The sequence below is a fragment of the Tachysurus vachellii genome, chromosome 19, assembly GCF_030014155.1.
Source record: "Tachysurus vachellii isolate PV-2020 chromosome 19, HZAU_Pvac_v1, whole genome shotgun sequence".
NCBI lineage: Eukaryota > Metazoa > Chordata > Actinopteri > Siluriformes > Bagridae > Tachysurus > Tachysurus vachellii.
This window is the reverse complement of record NC_083478.1, coordinates 8,293,438-8,312,998: the sequence shown is the minus strand read 5'-3', so window position 1 is coordinate 8,312,998 and position 19,561 is coordinate 8,293,438. Positions and strand designations below refer to the sequence as shown.

The following is a 19,561-nucleotide window of genomic DNA, read 5'->3' as shown; positions in this document are numbered from 1 at the left end:
TTCCTCTCTTCCCTCCTTCCCTCCCTCTTCCCATTCCACTCCCCCCAAAAAAAGCTCGCGCCAAGTCTGCCCGCCATTCCGCCTCCACACTCACACAGCGCCGTTACGGCTCACACGCACACACACACACACACGCACGCACACACACAAGTGGAGGTTACGGCAGACAGACGCGTGACTCATTAGGCATTCTTCCCCCAGGGAGAGCAATGGGGGAGGAAGGGAGGGCCACATGCAAGCGCGCCGCAGCTGCAGGAATGTCACGGGCTGCTACCACGATACGTGTGTGTGTGTGTTCATGTGTTAGAGTAGGAGAGCAGGAGTTTGTGTGTGAAAGAGAGTGCACACAGTCCCTCAGTGCCATAGCAGCACACCTTTTGGGAAATAACATCTCTTGGCTTTTACATAATATCCTCATTTTCAAGTCTGAGTGAAATATTCTGAGGAACTGAAGAGAAACTTTGAGCCTCCTTATTTAAAAGTATTTTGCCACTCTGTTATTAGTCACAGATTTAACTTTAAACGCTTTACTTATCTATATGTGCATTGGAAAGAAGATACTGTATATCAATAAGTTTTCAAACAGACAGTAGTTTTGAATATTGGTGGCATTGATTTTTTTTTAGTCAGAGACTCCTGGTGCTTAACAAGTGTGTGTGTATCTATAAAATATATATAAAATTTGTTTCATTTGGTGGTTTTATATAAACATGCACAAACCGGACACTTTTGCCATTTTATATAATTATCATCACAAACTCATGAGTTTTCCTCCTTCTGAAGCTACAGTTTCTTGAGATAAGTGGAATCATAAAAGAACCAGAACTAGGATCCTGGTAACTCATTGTGTGTTTGTGTGTGTGTGTGTGTGTGTGTGTGTGTTTCTTGATGGACAGTGTAAATAGAGCTCTTCTCACTTCAAGGTAGACGTTCAATGCCGGAGGACTCCTTCACAGAAGTGCTGCTTATTGGAAATTTTAACTCAATACATTTTCCACTCTTTAGAATTACCTGACCACAACTGTGTGTGTTTTTGTTGTGTGTGTGTGAGTGTGTGTGGGTGTTACAACCCAGTGTGCGATCAAAGCCCAGCATTTCATGTTTTTGTTTTGGAACACCATACGTTACACGGAAGTGTGTTGAGAGAACAACAGTGTGCCGGAAACAGTGTCTAGTGTGCTAAATAGGACCTGGGGGCTGAGCGGGGGCTTACCACAAGGTCTAGATGCAGGACAGGAGTAGTTATAGGGGGGGAGGATGAAGGGGGGCAGAAAGGAGGCGTAATGAGGGACAGGAAGACATCTTTAGTGCCTCTGCTGTCTCACTACTAAATTGGTGTATTCCTGTGACTTTCTTTAGCTGTCATGTAGTTTTTACACCCACTTTGCAACTCAGGGACCAAAGCTTGTTTTTCTTTGAAGGTGTTCATCTGTGTTTCTGGATGTTTCTTTTTTTAATGAGAAATATCGCCTTCAACTTGTACACAATGTTGCACCAAGTTCACATGTCAGAGTATCCAAGAACACAGCACAAATATTGTGTGGAACTATACAGCCTGTTTGTCCTCTGAGATGTTTTCATCTTTATCTCTTTTTTTTCAGCCTTCTTTTAACGTATGCCACTTGAGAGAATCCAGAGGGCCTGCACCTGTTTGCCTCTTGGCTAGTCTCCCCCACCCCTGCCCAAGCCTGCCACTCACACTGGTGTCCTTGTGGGATGCCATGGGTGTATGAGTGCATGTGTGTGTGTGCGAACGCGCGCGCGTGTGTGTGTGTTCGTGTGTGTGTGTGTGTGTGTGTGTGTGTGTGTGTGTGTGTGCTGGCCTTGCGTGAGGAAGTAGGGATAGCTGCAGGCCCTGCCGGAGTTTGACTGAGACTCACATGCAGTCACACACATGTGCACAGACACACACACACACACACACACACTCGGTTCCATGCACTTCATTTTCAGTTGAGGATTTCAAAGACACATCCATCCATGCATTACATCACAAGACAAGCATTCTCTCACTTTTTCTCACCCCCTCTCACAATTCCCAAACACAAGAGAAGACAGACACTCAGTAAGGGTCACTGTAAAGGTCACACTAACCCCCAGAGCTATTCTTCTTTATCCCTCCATCTCGTTAGATGTATGAGAGGGACAGAGAAAGAGATGGAGTCAGTATCATGTCTCCTTCTCTGACCCCACCTCGATCCATCCCTAAGCTAGGATCAATTAACTTCCACACAATCTCTGATTAGTGATTCTCAGTCTGTAATGGATTTTGTGAAATTTCATGCGTTGCAATTAGGGCACTACACATTTTCTTACATCTTTTAAGATAGTTGTTTTAAAACCTTTAATATGTTTACCATACAAAACATATTCTGTTTTACTGTCATCAATTCAAATCTTCTGTGTATCACCTTTACGCTCTTTTCTCCATTCTTGTTCCAACAATTCAAATCCGAATTTACAGATAACAATTCTTATTGTTTTATATGATAATAAAAGTCAAAGATATTTCAGATATTCCTGTGACAGTTTGACAATCAAAACAAACACAAGATCATTTTTATATCATCATTTAAGATCATTTCTACACCAAACAAAAACACATTGACGGTTCAAGCCAAAACAGAAGTTGGCTATATTGCTTATAATGTCAATATAACAATAATATAGCAATAATAAAATAACAAGGTATAGCAATAATAATTTAAGACAGTGCTCATCCTTATAAGCAGAACAGTTTGACATTTTAATTGTGAATACATAGAGGCACCATGTAAAGTTTTTCGATTGAATTCTTCCATTGCAGCAATGCTTCGATTCTATCATTCACTATTATCATTTAATCATTAAACGTAAATTGTTGTTTGATAATTTCCTGCTTGCCTATGCGCAATGCCAACTTCAAGTATTGTTCATAAATTAGCCAATGTTCTGTAGTAAGTCAACGGAATATGTGCTAGATATGATGCTAACGTAATGGATTACTTATTAATTATTTTTAATCCAATTTGTAAGGTCTTGTTCTAGACATGACTCACTATCACAGACTTTGCTGTCTTTTTAAAGCCGCCTGACTCACCTCTCCATTACAGAAAGATAGCGTCTAGTTTTGTTACACGGTTCATGCACTGACAGCGTATTTAATTTGGTTGGGATGACGCTTGGGCAGTTAGGAAAGTTGTTTGGTATCGCACACAGGAATGTAGAGTAGTGAGAATAGTTCACAAATTATAAAATTAATTGGAATCAACTTTGTACACATTTTTGGAGCAAGATATGCAAGCTACAACATTCATTCCTTGTGACTATTTTGAAGTAACATGAGGACATATATGTATATTTTTGTAATAATTCCAGCATGTGTTGTTTTTCTCTACCGCTTTGTCTGCTTTTTGGCTTTTGGCTGAACTCATTTAAGTGTGGGAATGCAGTGGATGTCTGGGCCTGTCCTCAGCTTCTCAGTGTGTGTGTCTCCTGTGTGCCTCTGCAGAACCGTGGGCGTCTGGCTGAGAAACGCACCATCCCTCTGCCGCCAACGCGCGTACCCAAGAAGGAGCTGGCCTCCGTCTTCAGCAGTGACGAGAGCGAGGGTGGCGAGAGAAGCAGCACAGACCATGCTGACATCAAGCAAGAAGAAGAGCTCCACTACACTACAATGAGAAAGACGTGAGTTTCTGTGCGCTCATCACCTCATGCTGATTACAAAAGAGATATCTAGTGTTAAAGAGGAGACCTGTACTGCCACTTCCACACATTCACATGACAGACAGACACACTCAGAGCTTATCTCTGTACACAGATGCACATAGATCTACATTCTTTCTTTCTCTCTCTCTCTCTCTCTCTCTCACACACACACACACACACACAAACACACACATACACACACACTTTGACTTGCTGGGACTTTAAATAGGTATGGACAGCAGCCCACAGACCACACACAGAAATAAACACATGGACTTCTCACCTTGTGTGTGAGTAGCAGAGATGATACGGTTGTAGCAGTGAGACAGCTGCCCAGACAGCACAACTTTTAAAAAAGCAAGTTAGAAGAGTGGGCTGTTACACCATGGATCTCTTTCAGATTGATAACTCTTCTGGGTCACCGTGTTACCGCTTTCATCTTTGTAAATGCAAAATGAAACGTAAAAAAAAAAAGTGCTTGCAGTGAGGTCAAAAAGACATGACTCGTATACTCATTAGTGTATTTTGGTGCGTTTTGGACAGTTTAGTACTTCTTTGAATCGTTTTTATGAACTTTTAAATATTTTCTAATACTAAAGTAATAAAAATAAATACAAACCTTAGAAATCCACAACTGTCCATGAGACAATATTTGCGCAACTTTAATTAGGGTAAGAAAAGGTAAAAAATAATGTGCTCATTAAATTTCCACGAGTAGGATTTTTTTCCTCATGCTCCCAGACACACAAGCTCAAGGGAGCCTATTATAGCACACACACAGCCGCGATAGGGTAAGAGCCATAACTAAAATGCTCTAGTTTTTTTTCCAGTGAATTCAGTCTGCCTGAACATATTACAGCTTATGATTAGACAGCAGATATCAGCCATGGCAGAGTCCACAACCAGCAACTATACTTTGGTCAAAGTACCTGATCTTGTTTCCTAAAGGACACGCTACAAAGCCTGGCTTTGTACTCATCAAGGACTCTTCATGTCAGTTTCATTTTTTATTGCTGGAGCATTGTTGCCCAAGCTAGCACTGCTAGTTTAAGACTGACTTACTATAATGTACACCTGTGCACCTGCTCATCCAGCAGTGGAAATATATTAAATTATGCAGATACTGGTCAAGCATTTTTGTCATGTTTACATCCAACATCAGGAGGGGGTATGAATGTTAGTGCCAGGTGGGCTGGCATAAGAATTCCCAGAAACAAAACACGGTCTTTACGGTTTACATAGTATGGCGTGATAAAACAAACAAAAAAAAACATCCAGGGAGAAGCTGTGCTGGGGTGGAAAGTCTTTGCTGAGAGAGGAGAATGGCTGGACAGATTTGAGCTGACAGGAGTGCGACGGTCATTCAAATAATCACTCTTTATATCTGTGAGGCAGAAAAACAACACAGAATGTACAACATGTTGAACCTTAAGGCAGTTGGACTACAGCAGCAGTCACCACTTCAGGTTTACCAACAGTAAAATAAGGCTATATTGATCACAGGTTCACTGAAGCTGGACAAGACTGGAAAAAGCCCGGGTGATGGTCTAAATTTCAGCTGTCCTGTTTTTAAGCCTCTGCCTTCTGTTTTTTTCCCCTTTGTGTAATCACATGACATGACTGTCACTGATAGACTGCTCCAGTCTACAGTCTGGATGGTCCTGTGACCATTGGTGGAGCTGGTTCCACAAAAGTAAAAATAAAACCCACCTTAAGACATTTGTTATCAGCGAATAGTCGATGGTTGATTCCAATAATTAAATTAATTATTCTTATTTTTGAAAAACATGGTGGCATAACCCTGCTAGTCGATTTATTCCAGCCTGTATTGTGTCTACGATTCTATGTGCTTTTATTTTTAGTTTTTTGATATAAAGCATCACTAGCTTGTTAGATACTGTTTGCAGCGTAGGTGTTTTTTCTGGTCTTAGAAAAGCCGCCTCTTTTCTAATGATAAAGGTTACAGAAGGAAAAGGCCTTGCTCTATTTTAACAGTGTATGATGTAAAACTCACAATCACGCTGGAATTTGTCCAGCATTTCTGATTGTGTTTATTACAGGAGACGAAGATGTTCTTGCATATATGGGTCATATCACATGTGCTCATACATCCTACACAGGGTTCACAGGCCTATTTTCCTCTCAGCAAAGCCACAATGAAGATCATTCTAGGCTCCTCAAAATGAAATCCACCGTAAATGTTTTCAACCCCTCAAGCTTAAACCCATTTTTAAAAATGGATGATGATGTTCAGCATGTTGCGCAGAGCACATCACCAACCCGCTTCTTTATATCCATGAAACATATAAAGGATATATGTCTTGTCTATGTAGCTTTTAGAAGTTTTCCCTCTGTCACCCCTTCACTACGCCTCACCCTCTTAACTCCAGCCTACAATCTGTCTGCGACGATGAGGACAGCGCTTGAACAATAACGCATTACAGGATCTGTCTAACCTTGTTAAAGCGATTCCACCCCCCCACGGCGCTTCTTCCGCCAGCGCCTAAAGATGCTAATGAATTTAAAGAACACTTATGACGAATATGGAGGGCTTTTACCCAGTTAACGGCGGCGGACTGTGAGGAGCCTCGTCTCTTCGTCTGTTTCGTCCGGGCTTCTTTCGCCTCATCCCCACTTCACTTAGACAGGGATCTGACCCAAACAGATAATGGGATGTTCAATCTATGCAATCTGATTTCCATTGAGCAGGGGCTGGGTAAGTGAGTTGTGAAGGGTCTTAACAAATTGAATTTCGTCAATGGGTGAAAAATGGAGAATTGGTTTTATATGTGAGTGTATTTACGCCCTATCAACAAGCAATTGGGGTTATTGTGGTAGATGTGTTGGGTGACATTATACTTGGAATCTTATTCATATATCTGGAGTATAACAGTCCACCTATATGCTTTCTGGTCTAAATAGTCAATGGTTTATCTCTGCTTACCACATTAACCTATTGACCTGGTATCTCAAAACATCATTTTTAGTTTAGATTTGCGCAAATGCCAATGGACAACAAAATATCAGTGTTTTTGTAAACACCTTTCCGCTCCAATTTTCCTGCTAGTTCTCTCGGATAAGGCATCTTTCCACTATGACAACACAGCATCAAACCACAGGACAAAGGCTTCCACCAAGGCATGCGAAGCCAACTGTATGCATTTTTCTGAACTGCTGCTCAAGCAATGTCAGGGGCAGCGTAATGCCCTCAGAGGAAAGCACCCACTGCCTGTCTGCCCACTTTCACTTGAGCTCACAGATATCCATGACTGGTTAGTCTTGCTGTGATTGAGAGTGGAGAGAGCATGCTGTCCCTCATTTCCTAAGAGCACAAGAAGTTTAGCCCTCATGGGCCCCCGGCCACGAATGGCTGTAGCATTGCTGGAATTTGAACTCTTCGATCCACCTTTAATGCCAAGTCATCTTTAATGCCAAATGCACACTACATGATTTTAGCCCTGATCTGACTGTTACAGTCTAATTTTGGTGACAAATCAGAACCTGCCCCAGTAACGACCACTTGTGTACAGTGAACAGTTCGACTGATATTTCTAAGAATGTATGAAATTCCCATCAATGAATCTTGTAGTGTAACCAGTAGCAAGCCTGGGCTGTAATTCTACTTCTCTTTGTAGAGTGGTCAATCCTCGCTGTCTTCGTCTACTTTGCCAATTATTCCTTTCTTTATTTCCCTGATTTCTATTTTTTTAGTTGCTGTATAAAAACCTCTCAAGTTTATTTTTAACAGAAAGCAGGTTTTTCTGGATCAGGCATGAAAGTGAAAGATGAAAGGTCATATAGTGTAAGGGCCTTGTCTGCCAGTGCTTGTGTAGTGTGGTGTAATGAACACTTGTTATTTAACCAGCTTATTGCTAACATGTTAGCCATCAGGCTGAAAAATGTATTGCTAATATATGGCAGTTTTTTAATAGAATTTGGGCACTTTGACGATACTCGATTCTTAGTATTCTACTATGCTGGAGTATGATATGGCTGGAGATATAGATCTGAACCATACTGGGCATGAAGCACCTGAAACACTGAAGTAGAATTCATTGTCTACACATTTAAATATAGACTTTGTATAAAGGAACAGTGGGTAAATGCAAGTTTATCTAAACCAGTTCTAAACCAGGAATCCTGATAACCTGCAGTAATTTCCTGGTCAGACATTTCCTCAAGCCGCCTTGTGCACACTGTCACATTGTCGACACCATGGCTGATTGAGAAGTGCTGACTGGTTGTCTGGGTAATTACTGACTAACCACCATGGATTATATAACGCAGTATATCTGTTTAGAAGCTTCTAAAAACAACTCCCTTAATGTCCACACACCTCACTTTCTTTACACATCTTTATACAGTCAGTGTCCCAGTTGTTTGGGTTGATCATACAGTCTGGCCTGTAATATTTATGTTTGAATTTCTGGAGTTTCTTTAGCAAATATGGGGTAAGTGGATTAGAGAGGCGTCATGGGAGGAGGGAGGTTGATTCCATCCTAATAGACCCTCCCATTGAGGAATAGACAGGTGGTAAAGGAAATTAAACAACCCTCTGCTGACCCTTTCTCAACATAGGTACTGCTTTTACGATGGCCTCTCTGACAATGTGTTTTTGAGGAAAAACTGTGGGTTATCTGAGGTTAGCATTACAAGGAACCATATGACGTTAGCTAAAACAGGAGAGACCTGGAGAAGCTAGGGGACCAACCAAGTGTGCTACGTCTGTCCAGTGGTATGTATTGAGCTTACTGAGCTTTGCTTATGCTTTGTAGAATGTCTGCATTATTGTTTCTTCTGTAGTGTGTTGAAATCTCTAGAAGTCAGTTATGAGGTAGCGGGTGTATAGCAGTCAATTTGTGAACCATTATCTATGAAAACGTATTTCAAGATAATTAAAAAATCTTTTTTCAGTTTTTTTCATGATCTTGACATTCATTTCATCAAACCATAGACGGACAGTTATTTGATCTCTTTAGTGGACTTCTTGCAGCAGTTTTTGAAATGGTGCGTTTAAAAATTTGACCACCGTTGATGCAGCCATGTGGTCCCTTTATTCGCTTTGTTACGGCATTTCCACATGTGATTTCAAACAGTAGACTGCTGGGAAGAGGGAATGGCGCTGTAGGATTCCTGGAAAGATCTTCGTCTTAGAGCCATAATTAGTGGCCATGGCTCTTCTACAGTGTGCAGGATTCTGTCCAAAGACCAACGACACTGGTTATAAAAAAAATGGTTCTGGTTATAAAAACTAACAGTGCACAAACCAAACAAGAGATCTGTGCATATGATAGAGTAGAGTACAGTGCTTAGTGAATTTACAGTACAATAACTAGGTTTGGGGGTTAATTTTATATTCCTGTACACTGGGCTCATACCTGTAAGACCATATATTCTACAGTGTACCAGTGCTGGTACTAGATAGCAATATTTCCATTGGTCAATTCGGAAATAATGTGTTCATTTTAATTTAAAATATCAACAGCTCAGGGGATTTTACAGCATCTAATTTTATTTATTTATTTTTTTAAATACATTTTGTGATTTATATTTGGCAATTTCTTCACACACAGATTAGGGAATTCATTACTGACAAAAATGTGCAAGATAAGAAATGTCTTTTTATCGCTCTTAGTTATTTATTATTGTGTGCAACTATTTTGCTAGCATTAGCATTAGCAGTGTAGCTCTCAATCAGTTGTAGTCTTCAGTAAAATGATTCAATGCTTCATCATTGTTGTATTTTTTTGTATTTCCACTATCCAAAACATATTTTGCAAAATAAGAGGAAAAGTCTATGCAACTATATTTATATCAGTGGAAAAGTACTCTAATAAGGATCTATAGATCTGTGCGATGCTTATTAACACTACGGATAGCACTTTGATTAGCTTTTGCATCAACCCAAACAGGTAATCTATATCACAGATGTCACCCACTAATGGCAAATTTTTCTATTTGAATATTTCCTCAATTATCTCCGGTATTTTGCCTATCTCTGTGTTGCCCTTTGCTATAGATAACTACAAGCCTATTAGCACTCAGCACTGGGAAATCCTATATTTTTCTGAGCCGCTGCATATTAACCTTCTATAAGTTGTTCTATAAGAGAAACAACAGACAAACTTAAAAGGACGAGCTGCGGAGTGTTTTATTTATGTAACCGTTTCTGTATATTTACCACACCCTGTGTTGACTGTGTCCTGTGTTGCAGGCTGCTGTCCTGTCTGGATGTGATCAGAATAATAAAGAGTTTTTAAAAAGACAGGAAAAGGAAATAGAGGCAGTATTTCAAAGTTTGTGACCCTCGCCCAGACCTAACGGCTTAACTTGAATAATAAATAGCAAAGTGTGCACTGGTAATGGCTGTGCCACAGTAACACATGTGCTGCGTTGTCTTGTTGTGAGACTCTCTCTGACATCTTTGCATTAGCTGTACTCCCAGCCTTTTATTCCGGTTTGTTAGGAGGCAGCAGGTGGCAGGCGGGCGCTGGTGTGAGTTTGATGGTGAGGCTGTCTCCGTTGTGTTTTCATTAACGGTGTCAGGCCGGGCATCAGGATGCCCCCTCTGCTTGCTGTCTCACTGTGACCTTTGAATAAAGCGGCAGCTCTTCTGTATTCTCTGCTATCTGCTCTTAGAAAGGAGCTGTCTGTCTCTCTTCCTGTGCTGTTTCCACAAAAACCTGTTATTTGCTTTTGCAGTCATTCTCTCCTCCATGTGCCAGCAGTGTTTGAGTCTCAGGAATTGGTTGAGCCAAGCAAACTTGTGCCCAGGTGCTGTGCAGCTCTCATCCAGCTTCAAAGCTTCACGATACCCCCCGCCACACGTGAGGCCCAGCTGGCAGCACTCACAGCTGCATGAGACCTGAAACCGTAGCCTTTTGGCACTAAAGATTTCTTTGCTTGCTTTCTGTGGTGATTCAGTTTTCTTTTCTCAGTGATTTGATCAACATTTGATGCCTTCAGGTTGTTTTTCATTGCACCTTGCACAAACCCATAAATATACTGCATTATTGCACGAACTGCATCTAAAATTGGTACATTCACCTGTCATTACTTTAGTTCTGATATAGGATTCAGGTGGGAGGTGAGACAGACTGGATGCTTGTGTCATCTGGCTTTTGAAGGCCTGCATCAATATCCACCTGCTTACTAGAGATCATTTGCTTGCATTTTGTTTTGAATTATTCATTATTAGTAGTATTCATTCATCTTCAGTATCCACTTTATCCTGGGTCCTGTCCTGGAAACACTGAGAACATACCAAGCCATTGCAATAGATTGCCGATCCATACATGTTTTTGGGCATAGGGAACTACATACAGGCAATAACCTAAGCTCAGGATTTAAGCAAAGTCCCAGAAGCTATGAGGCTTTTAACATTTCATAGCATCCATTTCATAACATCCATTTCAACCTAAAGCAAATTGTAATAAGTTTATAGTTCAGGGCTCTTCAACTGGAGTTTATTTATCCCAATGGATTAATATATAATCATCATCCTTATCCTTATTTTCATCATCATCATCATCATCATCATCATCAGTTATTGGCTTAGCTATCAAAGAAGAAAAATATGAAGATCTAATTTTAGATCTAATATGAAGATTTAATTTGTTTGCTTTCCACTTTCAACATATTTCATAGGGGAGGGTAACACATTTGGACAAAAGCGCTATCTCCCTTCTTCCACATACTTTAGCTTATCCATGTCTATGAGAAAATTCCATCTCTCATAAGACATATCCAGTTTTTGCTTGGCTTCTGGCTCTCCCGGCAATAAGGCAAAGGGTTTTCTGTTGCTCCACTCCTGAGTTACACTAGGCTGTACTGGATTACTGAATGTTATGTTTTGTTGTCCATTGTCCTTATTGGGAATATTGCATTGTGTTTAAAGAGCTCCATTGCAAACATAAAGTTTTGTCTGGTTAGAAATAAACCCTCAAACAAAATTGCTAATAAATAAGCATGGATGTTAATCGTTATATCTGGGACAATTTAGCTATACAGATGAAAGGTATCAAGTGGTTAAATGTGAGATTATGTAGATAGTCTCCAGTGTGTGATAATCACAGACTGATGTCCTTAGAGGAGCTGTCTGTTCCACAGCGTGTGTTTGGGATAGCTGACTCAGGCTGTTGGGTGTTATCATGAGCCCTGACACAGATTATGACCTTGGCTGTTGGACGGGGAAGGCCTCATTAGCGGCTCTGCGCTTACAGGGGCCACCCAGGAAAAAGTGTGCTAATTACCTTGCTAACAACGTCCTTGCTTAGTGAGCTTACAGCAGAACCTTGGCTTAAGGATAATAACTTGCGTGAATGGCCAGGGCAAGAGCTGCTGGACATATTTTCTGTAGACTAATGCACTGCTGACGTTGGGAGGACATGGGGGATGCAGAGACTTATGTGCTGAGTAGCCCTTTAATATAAAGGTTAAATGTATGCATCAGTCATTTACTGGGCAGAACGTCATCGCTTTGCAGACTCCAGTTTTAAAAAGTTGAAAAACTGAAAAGTGTTTTGAGTAAAGAAATAATATTTTTCGCTGTAATAAGCTTTTCACATATCAGTATACAAGTCAGGGGATGGGCTGAAGGGCTGCATTTGTTTTCCTCTTTCCTCAGCCATCAATGTTATGGCCGTTTCAATAAAAAATAAATAAATTAAAAAAAAATCTATCTGTCTAAATAAATAAAATATTTCATTATTGCTTGATCCTACAATGAGTGTATATGAGTTAGAAATATTCAAATTAAGATTTTAAAATTCTAAGGCCTGCGGTTTTCTAAATTAATGTGACATCCAATACTGTTGAAGGTGTGTGAATATTTTTTTCTTCAAGAGTTCACAACAAACTCAAACACAGGGGCAATACAATTTTTAATTTTCCAGCACAGTATTTCATTTGAAATTCTTTGAAATGAACTTTTTATAAATGTTCCCCAATCTAATTATAACCAGTTAATAACCAATGTTATTAACATTTGCAAAATTTATTAGAAATCATTGTTATTGTTCATCATTGTTATTGTTCTCAAATATTCAGGCCTTTCTATTTCTACACCGTATCTATAGTTTCATTCACATAATGCTCAATGTGGGAAACTGGCAATGGCAGATATGACCAGTAAACCGATGTTCTGTGCTAAAGCTGAAAGACGAGTGAATTGTCAGGCCAGCTTGGTGAATGAGAAGAAATTCCTTTTGCCTGTGGCATACTGTCTGTAGCCCTGCTGAAAGCGTGACAGGCTGACATTACCGGGGAGCAGCCTGTAATCTGAGCACTGTAAAACTAGCATTTCAGCTGCCACAATCAGCGGGGCCACCGGCCTGCTACGGCAACATGGTGGCGAGACGAGCCGCCGTAGCTGGCGACAGGTCGTTAAAATTGCTGCCGAGACCTCCCAAATCGTGAGCGTGGGCCTCAGCCTGCCATGCGCTGAGAGATGTGAGTCTGATGGCTGGCTAAATTCTAATCGGCTATTCCACATTGTTATACTGCATAAGGAGATCAGAGTTATAATCAGATTGCTTTGAAATACGCTCATGACATACTTCCTCTATCCTTCTACATAGGTTCTTTAGTGGCCCAAGTGGAGTTCATAACATGCTGGGTTGAGGAAGAGGACAAGAAGGGGAATGTGGGGACAGAAATAACAAGGTTATGGGAAGGGGGTCTGTCTTTGTTCTAGCTACTACACTGGGTCCATCAGTCATTAGCATAATTTAAGCAGTTTGTTGATTAACCCATTAAAGTCTCTGAATCCAGGAAAAGTGCATTACTTTTTTAAATCAGTTTCATTAGTTTCATTGTAGTTACCAAACTCTGTTATATTTTCTTTATTGGCCAAGGTGTAATGTGACTTGTTACATAAAATGTAGAGTTTGATACACCTCATATACATAACTGTAGACATTATTAAATAATATGCTTGACTGATTCATTTGTCAAGAAGTTAAGGTCTTTCATTGTTAATGTTAAATTCATTGTTAATGCTAAAGTCATTTTTCAGGTTTGGTAGTTATAATTCCAATAAACAGATATACAGTACCATAGTAGCTTCTCTAACAATTCCTAAAAGCCATGTTCAACAGATGTTTACACTCCTTGAGCCTACTCTGACTTCTATTTAAGTCTTATCAGTTTGCCTTTGTGCAATGACAGCTACCTCCGATGGTTTATCCCAGCTCACTCTCTGGGTCTCGTAATTCATTTCAGAGGGGTGATGCTAAAAACCATAATCACTTAATTTAAGCTCCTAAACTGCTTAGGAGCTCTGAATGTGTTTATTAGAACATCTTAAGGCTGAAGATGAAACAGGATGAGAGTTGAAATTGCTCGATGCAGGGACCTGTCATGGCTTATTATACACGTTAAATCCAAAAGACAGTAAACCGGCATCAGGTATAGGGTTCTACTCGACGAGAGGAAGGCTATTACGGATAACCTCTGGGCTCTGCAAGACCATCGCTAAGGCTTTGTGTGTCTGTGGTGTAGGTGTTTCTAATGTGTCTGTGTGGGTGTTGATTGTGGGATTGTTGTGATATTGTTTTGTAACTTTGTACATTGCTGCTATAGATGAAGGTATGCTGTGTCTCATGTAAAACGCTGCTGCATTTATTACTTCAAGCTGGGAGGGTTGATCATTTATCTTGTGGCATGTTGAGACTTTGTAATAATTGAAAAGTCAGCCGTAACGTAAGATGTTTAGACTTCCTTTTAGCGCTGTGCATGCTGTGAGTCATTTCTCGGTGTTGTTGTGGTTAGTTTCTAAGTGAAGTGTTGCTTTGTTATGTGTGAGATTAGAAATCCCCGCTGCTACTCACTGTCTCGTTCCCGCTTTCTCTTTCTCTTTATCTTTCTTAGTAGTCGTGACAGTGACCTCTCAACGATCATCTCCAACCTGCACCATACCCGACAGCACGGCATGCCTGAGGGCCAGCCCTGTTCTGACATCAGCCTCACCTCCACACACTCAGGTAATACACATTTCGAGCTCAAAATGCTGTGAGTTCACTTATTAAATACAGATAATTCTGTCTCTATGTCTCTTGTTAGTGAAACAGTTTGTCGTTTCTGCAATGATTAAGCCTTGCCAATATCTGAATGTGAATGTTAATTTGCTTAATTGGGCAATATAAGCTCTTTACTCATCCCATTGTGTCTATCTTTAGACCATTACTTAATGCTGTCCCCTCTTTATCTCCTCACATTGCTAAACAACCATATGTTGTGTTTAAACCCTGTTTCTTCTTGTTGCTCTAATGCAAAACCTTTCTTACATGTACATGCATCTGTGTCTGGGTAGTTTCACATGTGCATCTAATTATTTTCCTTGCGGCGTTTCCATTTCTGTAAAACATATTTCTAACTAGAGATGGAAAATGTAACAAGTTCTACTATACTGTAGTCTATGAACTATGTAAAACTATTTAAAACAAACTGCTAGCAAAACAGTAAAAGAAATAGCTATTAGAAGCTGATTTTGTTTCTTTCTAGACTATTTAGAATGTATTATTATTTTAAAAGTGTTCTTTTTGTATTTAAAATATAAAAAACACTTATTAATATGAAGTAAATAAATAACTGTACAATTTTAAAGATGAACTTGAAACTGAAAAGTGTGTTAGGAAATAATGTACCACAATATTGATGGTATCTCACTGTATTCATCAATATATATGGTTTGATAATAACACAAAAGAAAATCATTATAATTGATAGAACTCAACATTTACTTATATGGATGGCATGTATGTAAATCAATAATACTTCATATCCTATATCCTATAATAGTGTACAATAGTAATGCCCATATAAAAAGTCACTATGTCTTATCATGGCATCCTTCCAGTCTTGGCCCAGTGATTTGTAACGGATTATAGAGATAGTTATTTTAATGGTCTGGCAGTTTGGACTGGAAAGCAGGTTTAAAAGCTGGATATTTCAAAAGACTAGTGTTAATTTCGTCAGACGAGACGAGACGAAATATGTTCAACAACCTTTTTTTTCATCACTAAGACGAGACGATGACAAGACTGCACCACTGTCCAAAAACGCTGACTAAGACTAAATTAACATGCATTATTGTTGACGAAAAAAGACGAGACGAAAATGTTTTGTATAAAATAAAAACTAAGATAAAATCTCTCTTCATTTTCGTCTACAATTGTCTCTGCTTTTTCATCAGCTGTTACGCCTTTAAAATATTCACAACGAGTTCGCGGCTTCGCGCTGTTGCTCAAGTTACAGGTCCGCGAAGCGGATCCTGCTTATTATATTGCTACCTACCAAATAAATCGATAATTTGACACAAAATGATGATTTAAAAAGGAGTTTATTGATTTAAAAACGATTGTATTGTTTCCTCTAAAGAAAATAGTGCGCTCCGTCTCTACGGTTAGAATCCTGTGTGTCCATGGCAACGCTCTGTTTTTCATGGCAACGGTGTGTTATAGTTCGCAGCGGTCTGTTATCAAGAAATAAAATAGTGTGTGCGTAGAAAGAATTCGTCCACACGCCACTCAAAAAAAAAAAAAATGAAAATAAATAAAAACTCCTGAGCGCAAGTCCACCCCTGGTCTAGTCAGGCTTTTTTGTGTTAAATTATATTTCCTGTCGCTGCGCAGCCTCTTTTATTGTACATGACAGCTTATGTCTCGATGACCGGTCTTTGCATTACGATTAAAAGCAGTATCATTAAAGTAAAAAATGTGATGTGCAGTCAAGTTCGAGTGTATGCACTGTTTAAACGAGTGTTCTCAACTTCTCACTGATACTTTTGTGACAAGTTTTATAGCCTTGATATTGTTTCTTATTCAAAAGTGGTGACAGAAAAAACAGCACCCCCAACCTGAAGCCTCTTCACACGCCTCTGTTACAATCACATCTTAATCAAATTGAATAATTAGGCTTAAAAACAAATGTATATGTAAGGGAATCAAGTTTAACAATTACATGTAATATTGCTCCAAATATCAATAATCAATATCAATAATGGTGTGTGCAATACCATGTATAACTTGCATTAAGTCAGTAATTTATATATACACACACCTACAGTTTTGAGCTTAGGCTTTTCATTAAGTTATTTATTTCCACTATAACACTTGTGTTCCTGATATTATTGCATTTAATGAGGCCTCGTTGTATTTATTCTTACAATAGATTCCAGATGTGGTCAAGCTACAATTTTTTGACTAAAACTAGACTAAAATTAAAAGACTTTCAGTCGACTAAAACTAAGACTAACAAAAAGATATGTGAATGACTAAATACTGTATGACTAAAACTAACAAGGACATTTGGCACAAGACTAAGACTAAGACTAAATTAAAAATAGGTGACGGATTTAACACTACAAAAGACTACTTTCCCATAAGTTTAATTATGAATTGTATACTTAAATTCAACATAAAATTTGTAGAATGTGAAGCCAATTAATTTTCTGTGCGTTATGGAGTGTACACTCTGGTCAAAGAAAGAAATCTATTGCTGTTTCTGATTTCTTTTTAAGAAACATAGCATTGCTGAAAATCCTAGTCAGAATTTGTGTTGAAAATGTAATGTAAAATAAAAGAGCCAATCATATACCAATATGCAAATACAGATTATGGTGGTGGGAGCTTAGGAGGATGTATAGGACTGAATCGTGATTTGTTGAGGGAAAATATCCATGCTTCTGTGCGTTTTTTTTTTTGTGGTGTCATCTCTCTAAACAAGCTATCCCAATCACTTTTTTAATTTTGACTGCAAGTGAAATTAAAGAGTGCTTTTTCCCTTGGTCAGGTCAAGGGTTTAATGAGGACAGGCCTAGACTGTGGGAGAGGAGCCTAACGGGGGATGATGTCAACAGTTACGTTGCATAGGCACAGCAACTACACAGACACACAACTATTAATTTGTTTTGTTACACTTCTTAGTTGCAGATATTAGTTCCGGGTTTATTATTGTTGAACACAGAATTGTATTTGCCACATAGGCATTAAGGTTAGGGGTACAAATGTTGATATTGTCCTGCTAATAGGATCAAAGGACACCCAAGTGCACATTTTCTATGCTAAACTGAGAGACTCCAGCAGCTTTAAAAAAATTCTTTGTTTCTTTCACACAGTCTATTTCACTTCCTTTCAAGTCTGACTTGCTGTGGGTATGCGGTTACGGAACCAGTGAGACGGGGGGAGAGGGAGAGGGAGAAGGAGGGGGAAAAATAAAGCCAGGTTGGAGTCCTGCGTGGTATCAGGGGAAAGCAGACAGCAGCGGAGTCGAGCAAGACAGGCGGAGAAGGGGGGATGGGGGGTGGGGGGTTGGTTGGCCGCCGCCACAGAGAGGGCCGTTAATTAAATCTGAGGGTCAGACAGGAGAGCCAACCTAGGCGTCAGTCCCATTCAGCCAGCAACGGAGCTTCGGCAGCACTCTCTCTCCTTTTCCTCCTTCTATCCCTCCGGCCGACCGAGTGAGGGGGAGGACGGAGAGGAGGAGCAAGTGAGGGGGAGGGCAGGGGCGCCAGTAGATCGTCTGGCTCCCTGTGTAGACTCCTAAACATGGCTTTGTGGTCAAACCAGTGTGCCCGTAAAACCCTTATAAGGTGTTTTATTATTTTTTTTGTTTAATTATAAATGCTGTGTGAGTATGTGTGAGAGAGGAAACCCAAATAATGAAATAATGAAATTTTCTAGTGCAATTATTATCAGCATTTGTGTTTTTCTTATTGATCACTCTGGGGGTTGGTTACAAATATATCTTTCATGGTTCTTCTCGGAAATTACTCCTGGTGTAATTTTCTTTATTTCTCCTATGTCCGTACTGCTTTTGTGTTTTTTTTTCCCCTGTTATTCTTTCTCTCTCTCTCTCTCTCTCTCTCTCTCTCTCTCTCTCTCTCTCTCTCTCTCTCTCTATCTCTCTATCTCTCTCTCTCTCCCTCCCTCTCTCTCTATCCATCTCTCTCTCTTTTTTTGTCTGTCCTCCCCTGAGGCTCTCAGCGGGAGAGCAGCAGTCGAGGGAGGTGGCATTGCTTCTTCTAGGCTAGCGAAAGAGCCACACAGCTCTCTCCCCCTTCAGCCAATCAATGGTAGCCTTTCAAGCCCTGGTCGAGGCCTGCAAACAGGAGGATCAATAAGTTATTAGCACCATTCTGTCAGATGTAATGTGGAGATTGATTGGAGGCCGTGGCTTCGCCGCAACACCCGCCACTTCCCCTGCCTGATAAAGATGACAGATTAAGGGAATAAGGAGAGGGAATTAAGGAGTCTGGCCTGCTCAACCTGTCACTGACCACAGTGAGACTGAAAAAGAGTGGCAAAAGGGGAAAGGGGAGTAAAACGGTACACCTCCTTCTTAAATAAATCCCTCCTCTTTATGTCTCTGTCCTTTTCTCACGTCCTCTTATTTTCCTGCACTTTTTTCATTGAACAGAGGAAGAAGTTAAAGGTTGTTTAAGTGTGGTTGTAGAGACTGTGCTATGGTGCCTATAAAGAATGGCTGATTATCCCAAGCGCAAAGGGAAAGAAAGGAAAAGAAGAAGTGAGAGAAACAAAGAGAGAGCCTGTTATATTTTCTATAGCCTTTGAGTAGTGCGATGCAGGAGCCAAAGCTGGCAGGATTGTTCAACTAGGCAGCGGCAGTGCACCCTGTTTGGTGCTAAATCTGAGCATCACAGTGTTAAGAAGCAACATTTAATTGGTCTTAAAGGCTTTCTGCCTTTAGATCTCTGGCCCTAAGGCAGCGGCATGCAGACATTACTGAATCCCTCTCTCCCCAGCCTCTCCTCTCGTCTCTGCAGGCTGAATGATCTTGGGGCTTACTGTATCACTGCTGCTGCAATTTTTCTGCTTAGTTTACTTCTGCACTGTTTTTGTTGTGGAAGAGCTGG

The 19,561-nt window shown here is 40.1% G+C and overlaps 1 protein-coding gene across 4 annotated transcripts in view; it reads left to right on the top strand.

Moving 5' to 3' along the window:
- Nucleotides 1–19,561, top strand: part of samd11 (sterile alpha motif domain containing 11) — a 55,203-nt gene that overhangs the window by 9,035 nt on the left and 26,607 nt on the right. For 3 of the 4 annotated variants that reach the window (XM_060894118.1, XM_060894116.1, XM_060894120.1), the window contains exons 3-4: nucleotides 3,491–3,666; nucleotides 14,557–14,669. In XM_060894118.1, coding sequence (XP_060750101.1) covers nucleotides 3,491–3,666; nucleotides 14,557–14,669 — 289 coding nt within the window. The remainder of the gene's footprint in view (nucleotides 1–3,490; nucleotides 3,667–14,556; nucleotides 14,670–19,561) is intronic. The other variant, XM_060894117.1, reaches the window with a different exon arrangement.